The sequence below is a fragment of the Mesocricetus auratus genome, unplaced genomic scaffold (genome assembly GCF_017639785.1).
Source record: "Mesocricetus auratus isolate SY011 unplaced genomic scaffold, BCM_Maur_2.0 Super-Scaffold_100676, whole genome shotgun sequence".
Lineage (NCBI taxonomy): Eukaryota > Metazoa > Chordata > Mammalia > Rodentia > Cricetidae > Mesocricetus > Mesocricetus auratus.
In genome coordinates, this window is record NW_024429266.1 from 178,038,358 (window position 1) to 178,048,807 (window position 10,450).

The following is a 10,450-nucleotide window of genomic DNA, read 5'->3' on the forward strand; positions in this document are numbered from 1 at the left end:
GAGGGTGTTGGATCCCCAGAAGTGGAGTGTCATGTAGTTACCAGGACTCATACCTGAGTTCTCTCTAAGAGTGGTAAGTGCTTTTACAAGTTGAGCCATCATAGTAGGTGATGGGGGATTAAACAGTTGCTCGAGTCCCAATATTTTAGTGTTAAATGCAGAGTATGTGTTCCATTCAGTCTGGGGTGATTGGCCAACTAGCTGTTAAGGCAGCTGTTTTTAGGGTGACAAGTATAGCTATGATCTGCAACAAACTAGCCAAAAAGACACAGGGAACCTAAATACTTGACAGCCCTTCTGGATGTTAATATTTTCTGCCACTGGTGTCCTGTTTCAGAGTTCATAGTCAGTTAACTATCAGTCATGTACCATGAAAGAAACCCAGCCACACTAGAGTAAAATAATACTAAGTCCAAAGGGTGTTGGTTATAGGAGTCTCCCTTGGTATGTCTAGAGGGGACCCATAGTGCCCAGGCTCCAGTTGTGCTACCCAGGAATTCCAAATAGGTGGCAGAGTAAGCTGACTTGAGGTGGGCAATGGTCTCAAGGTTTGCATTCACCACCTTTAACCATGTGTTAATGGCAATGGGTCCCTAGGCTTCCAACTCAGTTGTGACCCACAAAGCTGCAGTAGTAGGAAACGTACCTTAGGAACTGCTTAACCCCCCCCCCCCAAGATGGGAAATCAGGCAGGGGTTACTTGTGTTAGCCTGTGTAAAGGCAAGAACAACTTTGTGTACTGCAGGAAGGGTGCTGACCCCAGCAAAACCACTGCTGGCTTTAATCAGCAGGCAGTTATCTAAGACTAGCTAATGCCCTTTGAAATTGGCTTATATTACTAATAACTGGTATAAACCTCTTTCTTGAGAAGCTATATGCCTTGGAGAGACATCTGAATTAGCTCCAAGTAGCATCGACACATTTAAGAATTACATGCATTTGCCTCGGGCTGGTGGTAGACACCTTTAATCCCAGCAGAGGCAGGTGGATCTCAGATTTTGAGGCCAGCCTGGTCTACAGAGCTAGTTCCAGGACAGATAGGGCTGTTATATAGGAACCCTGCCTTGAAGACAAGGTGGGGTTGAGGGGTACGAGAAAGGGTTTCTCCATGTTGCTTTGGAGCCTATCCTGGTTGAAGCCCCGAGTGCTGGGATTAAAGGCGTGCACTACCAACACCCAGCACTTAAGTTTTTTTGTCTTGTTTTGTTTTCAGTTGTGTTAGTTCTTTGCCTGTATATCTGTATCACATTCCTTTCTAATACTTGAGGTGGTGATCCTCCATGTGGCTGCTGGGAAATAAGTCCTCTTAAGGACCAAGCCAAACATCTAGCCCCTATATTTATATTTCTATTGGTGGGCAGGTTGCATCACCTAGGCAGGTCCCAAGCACAGAACTTGTGTTGGTGTCTGCCTCCTGAACAGTCTTGTCGAGAGGTGTCTACAGTGTGGATATGAAACACTTTTTTCTCCACACCTTCAGTATTGGTTACCAAGACTATATTGGAACTAGGAAGAGCTACCAATGGGTAGGAATATGTTGCAGAAAGAGACCCAGGCATACAGGAAGCAGGGAGTTGTAAGGGGGAAAGTAGAAGCAGAAGTATGTCTCCAATGTCCAAGCATTCAACTCAAGATCTTGGGAGATGAATCCAAATCATTTACACTTGGCACAAGGTGTACTATATTGATGAACTGGAGTTTGGAAGCGAGTCCTTACTCTGTTAGAGGAAAGTCCATCCAGTGGCTTGGAGAGGAGTTGAAGTTATTGTAAGGCTATTCTGGCATCCTAACCATGACTTATTTATAAATATTCCAACAGCTATGGTCATTCATTACTCTGTTACTCCTGTGTTACAAAAGCGGAGAGCTTAGTATTACACAGCATTTGGGCAACAAAAGTAAAATCTTTTTGCTCTTTGGGAATATGTCAATCTGTGTTGAGAACACTGGGTGATTTTCAAAGTATAGGTAAGAATACCTCTTGTGCTTGGCATGTAGTCCATATCATCTCTAGCAATGAAGAAAAAATGACCTGATTTAAAACAATTTGTTATATATTCCGTATTTTCTCTATATGTATGCCTGCAAGCCAGAAGAGGGAGAGCAGCCAGTGCTCTTAACCTCTGAGTCATAGCTCCAGACCCCTGAAAAAATACTGATCTTAAGCTCTCTTCATGCAAGTTTATGCTAGCATATATTGAACTTTGGGGGCAGCTGGTTTTTACACGTGGAAATATGACTTCCTTTTCATTACTAGAAGGCTTACAAGTTTTTGTATCAGCAGTTCCCAACAAGAGGTCAATAATGGTTTAATGTGTCTAACAAATATTAGTCATTGTAGTCCACATCAAATTCTCTGGCTGAGAATAAATCTCCTGCGTGCATCCCAAGTGCTGAGATTACAGGTGTGTCCCACCATTTTGCTTGTGCGTATACACAATGTAAGCCATGCTGTGTACGTGAAAATAAAAGGACTGCTTTCATGAGTTGACTTTACCTCATTGAGGCAGGGTCTTTTAGTTCTGCTGAGCTGACTAGCTGTCCCTTGAGCATCCAGACATTCTCCCTTTTATCTATGTAGTTAGGTTTATAAGTTAATCCTAGATCTGTTTTTGTTTTTGGAGACAGGGTTTCGCTGTTGTTTTGGAGCCTGTCCTAGAACTCTCTTTGTAGACCAGGCTGGCCTTGAACTCAGAGATCCGCCTACCTCTGCCTCCCGAGTGCTGGGATTAAAGGCGTGCGCCATCAACACCTGGCTTAGATCTGGTTTTTATGTGCTTCCTAACTGAGGTCTTCATGCTTATGGGTGGGACCAGTGCTTTTACCCTCTAAGCCATTTTTCCAGGTCTATATTTTACATAGATGTTTTACATGTGGTCAGTTTTCTGAGTTTTTTTTTTCCCTAGTCACAGAAAATTGATTTAGCACTTAGAAGCATTTTTCAGTGCCTTTTTCTTTTTTTGGGGGGGAGTTGACTCAGGTCTCTAGCCCAGACTAGTCTGGAACCCCAGTCTTTGAGGAAGGTGACTCAGATTGTAGGCATGAGCCACCATCCCTGCTTGTTTGCCCTTTAAAAACGGCTTTTTAATTGGAAAATCTTACTTGTAATTATTTTGTTACCTATTTTCTTTGGTTTTTTAAGACTGCCTAGGTAGGCTATATGAGACCCTGACTCAAGAAAACTAAGCAAGAAATAGATGTATGATTAGATAACCCACATTATAAAACTTGAACATACAGCTGCATCAGGTAAGTTTCTGACCCATTATCCAGAGGTAATGAAGGTTAAAAGGTTTGATAACTAAATGATCATTCCTGTGTACCTGTGAGTGGGCTTGTCATCTTGGGACCAGGACTCAGTTCTTTTTTTTTTTTTTTTTCTCCCAAGACAGGGTTTCTCTGTGGCTTTGGAGGCTGTCCTGGAACTCGCTCTGTAGACCAGGCTGGCCTCGAACTCACAGAGATCCACCTGCCTCTGCCTCCCGAGTGCTAGGATTAAAGCCGTGCGCCACCAATGCCCGGCTCAGGACTCAGTTCTTAAGACAGGTGATAGATGGTAACCTTACCTGGTTTTGGTTACTAGGTTGTGTGAAGGACACCTACTTTACAAAATGTCTACTCATCCCAGTTAGGGAACCCACTCCAGACCAATGTTACCGTAACAACAAAATGCAAATTGGTGAAGCAGCTATTTTCTTACAGGTACTGGTTGGGGTTACTCAGGAATAGGGATGACTCAACTGCAGGCCATCCCAACTCGGGTAATGACTTCATAAAAGCTGCAACCTGGAATCCCTCCATGATGTGTAGGCTGCTGGAGGACGTGACTGGCCAGTCTCCCGAGCAGTTGTTTACCCTGTCTAACCCTGGAGAGAACCATGCTTTTCCACACATGAACGGCTGGTTTACTTCCCTTGAGCCTGCGCCTCCTTGGAGATGTTTCAGCTCTAAGGGTTAGTCCTCTTTGCAAACTCAGATAGATCCTTGGCAGGTCTTGCTACAGTCAGAGTCAGAGAACAGCTTTAGATCATCAGTTTCCCTAGCACCATTTGGTCCTGAGGATCAGACTTAGTAGCAGACTTGGTGGTGGACATCAACCTGCTGAGACATTCCTCCTGTCCTATATAATGTGTTTGTGTGGTATACATGTGAGTGCAGGTTCATGCATGCTCACATGTATGTCAAATCATTGTCTTATTGCTTTCTACTTTTTGGGTTAGAATCCCTCACTGAACCTGTAACTTACCAATTCAGGTTGGCTGACCAGCCAACGAGCTCTTAAGTGTTCACCTACGCAACCCCCACCTCCATCTCTAGGATTACATGTGAGCTTTGCTGTGACTGACTTTTAATTAAGAACCCGAAAGTCTGAATTCTGGTCTTTACTAAATGAGCCATTATTCCCACCCTGTTGTTTTTGATTTTATGTAACTCTGGCTGACCTGAAACTCACCAGGTCAGACTGACCTCAAACTTGCTGTGATTCTATTGTGTCTACTTCCTAGATGCTGGAATTATAGATGCTTGCCTGGTCACACTCCTTATTCATCTGTTGTACATTAGGTATTCTAGTCTTAAGTATCAGCCTAGGAGTGTATCTTAGAAAACAGCTACATGGCATGCTGGGGGTTTATCTCGGAACAGGAAAATCAGATGGTAGTGGTACTTGCCTGTAATCTCAGTCTTAAAGATGGGAGATTATGAGTTCAATGTCAAGCTAGGCTATTTGGACCCTGCCTCAAGAAAACAAAATGAAAAATAGATGATAAGCTTCAATATGACAGATAAGCAGGAGGGATATAATCACAAAGCTGGCGTAGCCATTGGGCTATCTGGATAGTCTAAACTTCAGAAAGAAACTGAGTTCTTCAGAAACAGGAGGACTCCCTGGGTTTGAGGCTGTGTGCTTACTAGCATGTGAGAACTTTTGTGTACGGCAGGAGGGGGTAGTACAGTGTTTCTTAACCTGAATGCGGCAACACTTTTATCGTGGTGACCCCCCCATAAAATTATTTTTGTTGCTGTTCCATAACTAATTTGCTGCTGTTATTAGTAGTAATGTATTCTGATGGTCTTAGGTGATCCCTTATGAAAGGGTTATTTGACCCCAAAGGGCTTTTGACCCACAGGTTGAGAACTACTGGTATAGTAGGAATCCCCCCCCCCCATTTCCTAGGCTTTTAAACCGAGTGAAGAGGGTGGAAAGGAGTTGTGAAGTTTCCTGTTAGCGGGCAATGGTCTGAAGTGCTTCCAGTAAGCACACAGGGAATCCTGGGGGGAGAGGAGCAGTTCTCAACCTGAACCACTTCTCAGAGGAGGAGAAAAAGCTTAAATACTGCCACCTTCTATGCTATATAACAAGTTTGTGGTTTGGTACTATTTATTAACTATGGTGACAAGAACCATATATAAGACACTGAGGTGTTGCACCCCAATGGTTGCTAATAGGAGTGGGGGACAGGGAAATTCTGAGAAACATTTTCAGGTGGGGTACTATATTGCTCAGTTGGTAGAGCCCTTTCCTGACATTCATGAAGCCTTGGGTTTGAGCTCCAGCACCACATAAACCAATGTGATTGTCCCTGCACCTGGGAGGTGAAGGCAAGAGGAACAGAATGGAGCTTCAATTTCATCTTGTTCTTACAGAAAATTCAAGGCTAGCCTGGGCTATGTGCAGTATTTGCACCTAGAAAGCAACAGGAATTTCGTGAGTTCTCTGCTACCACAAAGCATACACAGGGAAAAGAGCTAAAGGTGGGTGTGGGATCAGTCTGGCAGCCTTTCCAACCCAGATGTGTGGCTGGAAAATGATACACCTCAGTGAAAAGGCTGTCTGTCAAGAGCCAGTTCACTAACACTTGGGGGACAACCTGTTACTTGTCTTTCCACCAGGACAGAAGAGTACCACGAAGTTCCTCAAGGGGGCACTGCTGGGTTTCAGGCTCCAGCTCTTTTGGTTCCTCATGTGAAACCTGCTGCTCTGGGATCTTAGCTGTATTACAGTCATACTTCCAGAGGTGCAGTCCAGGTCATTTTGCTCCCTGGACATTTGTATACCCTATTAACTCATCCAGAGCAATTCTGTAGCAATTCTTCTCATTTTCAGTTCAATTCAGATACTCTGGGTCGGATTCTGGGCCACCACCACTAGCTGACTGCTTCCTGTTCTAAACGCCCAGCATTCTGCCACACCCAAGAGGTTCCTCCGCTACCAAGAGGTCCCTGTTGCGGGAGCCCTCTGAGTTCTGGCTTTTGCTGTTTAATCCTTCTTACCATCAGGAGACTGCTGAATACACTCTTGTCCCAGGACATTGGAGGTTTCCCATATGCTGATCTGAGGGCTGGACAAGATTTTGCCAAATGGAGTGAGAGGGGGTTACAGAGTGGCTGAGCCAGTGAGGATCGTTGGTTTCATGTAGGTGATCAACAGCTGGGGTCTTGGCACAAAGTGAGAACTGTAGTTTTTGGATAAAGCATTGTGTTACCGTCCATGTTGCACTCATTCCTGTGGATCTTACTGGACCAGGAGCCACAGGAGAACGTTTGGGTTACACAATCAATTAGGTTCTCGAAGAATCTTGCTAGACACGGGACAGACAGACATCAGACACTTCTAATCCCCTGCCTCCCCCACCACATCAACAGAGGGGTCACAAGACCACAGAAGGGAGTGGCAAGACCATTTTAATATAAAATACGTTTAGGTTACTCTTCCCTGTCAGTGAAGACTTAACAGCACGTGTGAGAGGCCATCCTGGAAGGGAAGGTCTCCAGAGTGGAAGAACAGTGGGAAGCTGCCAGACCCGCCTCCAGCTTGGTCCTGTGTCCAGTTCAGGTGCTCGCCGAGCCTGTAGACAGTTGGATCAGTTCTTAGGTGGCCTGTTTCCTTGGCTACCCCCTCATTCTTCATCCCTGCATCCCACAGGGGCCCAGCTCACCTGGAGTGATGAGTGGGGTGGCTTTCTCAGGTAAGGAACTAGAGAAAGGAAGCACTCAGGTTAGGGTCAAGATCTTCTGTTGTCTCCTCAGGGCTTCCCATGGCCCTGAGGGCATAACATATTTGAACTTTTGAGACAGGGTTTCCTGTAGCTCAGGATACTCGAGATTAGTATGTAACCAAGGATAATCTTGATTTACTAATCTTCCTGCCTCTACCAAGCGCTGGGATTACAGATGTGCTCTGCCATGCCCAGCTGGGAGCATATGCCGTAATACTCTTCATGGGTTTTCCCTGAATTCAAACAAATCCTGCTTTGAGCCCAATGAATAGGCAGACTGTCATGATTCTATAGGCCCTACAACTTCATAACCACGCAGGAGTGCTCAGCCAAAGGCGCATACCACTGGTCGCTGTCTCACCTGGGCTGGCCACTTCGCCTACATTTGCACTTGCCACCTGTGAGAGGAAGATCAGAGTTGCCAGCCCGATGAGGCTGAGCCTTCCTCTCCCCACTCTGCCGGTCCCGGTACTCACTCAGGGCCATGGCTATTCCAGCGATGCACAGGAGCCCTCCAAAGATCATTCCACCCAGCTGCAGGCTCTCCCAGTCTTGGGGGGGGGTTGCAAAGAGGAAACAAGAATGTCTCACAGTACCCTCACACATTCATTCTAAAGGTATTTATGGGACCATGGGCGTGGCTTTGTGGGAGGCCTTTACAAGTACCCACTGGCCCTATAAATACTTACACGCATGGCATTTACATCCCAGGCAGCGAAAAAGAGACCAAGTGGGTTAATAGGTACATCATGTAATAGTATCTCATGGGGACAAGTGCCGTGAGAGGCAAAGTGGAAAAACCTTGAGAAAGGGGGACAAGGCTCACTGAGCTCAGTCCCAGGCTTCCGACCCCAGTGCCATGCCCCAGGGCACCCTCTTCCTCACTGCACTGAGCTCTCACAAAGAAGAGGCTTGATGTCCCACCCCACCTTGTCTACTGGGTTATGTACCGTCCTTCTCCTTTGACTTGGCAAAGAGGCCAAGGTAGACAAGGACTGAATGGGATGGGGTGGGTAGGGTGGGGGTTGGTGCCAGCTCTTACCATAATAGAAGGGACTGTCTTTATCTACAGTAAATGAAAAAGAGTAAATAAGTAAGCAAATAAGCAACGCCAGGATTAGGAGACAGGGTATGGGTCTTGAAATGCAGGCATGTGACATATGTCACTCTCCAGGGCGCAGTACTCACCGATTGGGTCATTGGCTTCCAAGGCAGGCAGACCTGGGTGGGAGAAGAGGAAGAAGGTATTTCTTGTACTGGTGTCTATAATGCCAACTCTCTAAAGGGGCCTGGGAAGTGACCTTGGGCCTACCAGGTCCCTTAGCTCTTCAGTGCCAAGCAGGTCTTGGCTTTTGCAACTCTTACTGAGGCCGTGGGTTCCCATTCACAGCCCTTCCTGTTTCTTGGCCTGCCGTAGTTTCTTGTGCTCTGAACAGGATGCTTGGTTCCTTTTTAAACTTGCCCCAGCAGCTGAGGACAGAGCCTGGCTCTTTGCCTCTTGAAGAAAGGGCACACCATGATGTGCACTGTCCACTGTCCACAGCCCACTGTCTCAGTAGCCTTTAAGCAATCTTTTCAGTGTCCTCATTCCACCCGTACTAGTATTTCACGCAGCTGACAGTTTAAACAGACACATTTATTGGACACCAGTCATCCTCTGGGCAGAGGCTGTCTGGTCTCCACTGCCCTAGTGGGTGGAGAACTCACCTGCTAACACCAGGAGAAAGGCACAGGTTACTCCCTTCATGTCAGGACAGAGGGCAAGGCTGCAGGCTGCTGGGTGAGATGGGGGTAGAGGTAGGTGGGCTTGGCTCTGTGGTCTGCCACAGCTCACTTCGTTAGTAAGAAGCAGAACTGGTGTGGGAATTGGGTGTGAATCCCACACAGGCACGCACTTACCTTACTAAAGCTTCCACTTTAACACCTGGGGATGGAACAAGGGGGGGTGTGTGATTGGTTAACTCTAGTTAAGTGTTCTGAACAGAGCACCCTGCAGTGTCCGTGGAGGACTCTGTGAAGAGCTCTACAAACATACTATCATGTCTTTATCATGTCTTTCATAGGAGGAGGAGCAAAAGGGAATTCAGGAAGATAAAACCAAGCACTCCAAGTCAGATGGCTGTGCTAAGCCATAGGAGGAGTTCAGCTTTCCTAGCCAGGTATCCAGGCTCTGGCTATTCTGTTTGGAAAGATCTGGGCCTGAAGTACCCAAGCTGAATTATGGATTGTCTAAAAATCCAGCACTTCTGGAGCTAGGGACTTTGTTCCAGGCAGCCCCAAATTCCACTCAGAGCATAGGTACCTGCTGGGAATGCCTGCTGGTGTGTGAGACATAGCCCCTTTCTCCTGTGAGTAGGTCCTAGCTAGGGCCCTACTCACACATTCAATGTGAGAAGCCTTGTAAGGCTGAGTTTTTATAAAAAAAAAGCCCTATACCTTCTTGGTGTGTAATGGTAGCTAGTGTCAAGGGTTCAGTTGTGAAGCCACTGTTACTATCTACTATTCCTAGCTTTGGTCTTCTGAGGAGATCACAGACCCAGTGCCAACTGACTGGACTCAGTCCCTATCATCTGCCTGCCAGCTATGTGACTTAGTAGTAGGTGTTATCTCTATGTTTCAGTGTCCTATAAATAATAGCAACCTTGTAAATTATGCAGCTGAATTTAAATGAGCTATAATATGTCAGTCCTAAAATAATAAGCTCAGAACTGAAAGTCTGCCACAATATATCCAAACCACTTGGGCCTTTTGCCCTACGATGGAAAACTGGGTGAAACCAAGTGGACATGGGTCTCTGAATCTGAATTTCTCCTCCCTTTTGTCGGTTTCTCCTGCCTCTTCCCTCAACCCGCAGCCCCTGGACTATCTCTCGTTATCATTTCACATGAACTTCTGCTAAAGGTTGGCTCTTAATTCCTCTGTCCTGAACCCTCTACTACACAGTCACAAAGTCAGCAGTCTCCAGGCCCCAGGAGGCCATTTCTGTCCTCAAAACTCCCAGACAGTTGCTCACCCGCCAGAGTCATGGGGTCAGCACCCACCACCCCTTCTTCAGATAGTCTCTTGGCCACCCCCTTCCAAATCCCAGCAGATATCTACTCACCCTGGATGTCACCCCAGCCAGGTGAGTGGTTCAGAGAGCAGAGAGCAAGTCTGAGGACAGCCTGGATGGGTTCCGCCCTTTAAACCCAGGGGCTCCGCCCTGGGCCACACACCAGCAGTCTAGAGGGAACTGGTCCTACCTCTTCTGTGCCTGTAGCTAGCCCTCCCCACCTGCTTTTAAGGACACAGCTCACTTACCACACCCAGGGTAGAGCCAGGCTGGGTCCCAGACTGCTTAGAGCTAAGGAACCAGAGAGATAGAAGGGAAAAGTATGGCTACTGGTTTTCAGTCCCTGCCCCAGAGGAAAGGTGACTTTATTTGTCTATCTAGGTCTTAAAATAAAGCCTCT

At 46.5% G+C, this 10,450-nt stretch overlaps 1 protein-coding gene across 3 annotated transcripts; it reads right to left on the reverse strand.

Annotated features, from left to right (window-relative positions):
• Positions 1-6,635: 6,635 nt before the first annotated feature.
• Fxyd4 (FXYD domain containing ion transport regulator 4) lies at positions 6,636-10,250 on the reverse strand. 3 transcript variants are annotated; one of them, XM_013110337.3, is made up of 9 exons: positions 10,102-10,236; positions 8,898-8,922; positions 8,706-8,771; positions 8,187-8,219; positions 8,041-8,064; positions 7,475-7,549; positions 7,360-7,396; positions 6,939-6,976; positions 6,668-6,848 (listed from the first exon to the last, which is right to left on the reverse strand). In XM_013110337.3, the coding sequence occupies exons 3-9, from the start codon at positions 8,743-8,745 to the stop codon at positions 6,832-6,834; spliced, it is 264 nt and encodes an 87-aa protein (XP_012965791.1). In that variant the 5' UTR covers positions 8,746-8,771; positions 8,898-8,922; positions 10,102-10,236; the 3' UTR covers positions 6,668-6,831. The 3 variants fall into 3 exon arrangements, with proteins under 3 accessions (XP_021080444.1, XP_021080443.1, XP_012965791.1); XM_021224785.2 differs by lacking the exon at positions 7,360-7,396 and having other exon boundaries at positions 6,636-6,848; positions 8,706-8,774; positions 10,102-10,250; XM_021224784.2 differs by lacking the exon at positions 7,360-7,396 and having other exon boundaries at positions 6,636-6,848; positions 10,102-10,248.
• Between the last annotated feature and the right edge of the window lie 200 nt (positions 10,251-10,450).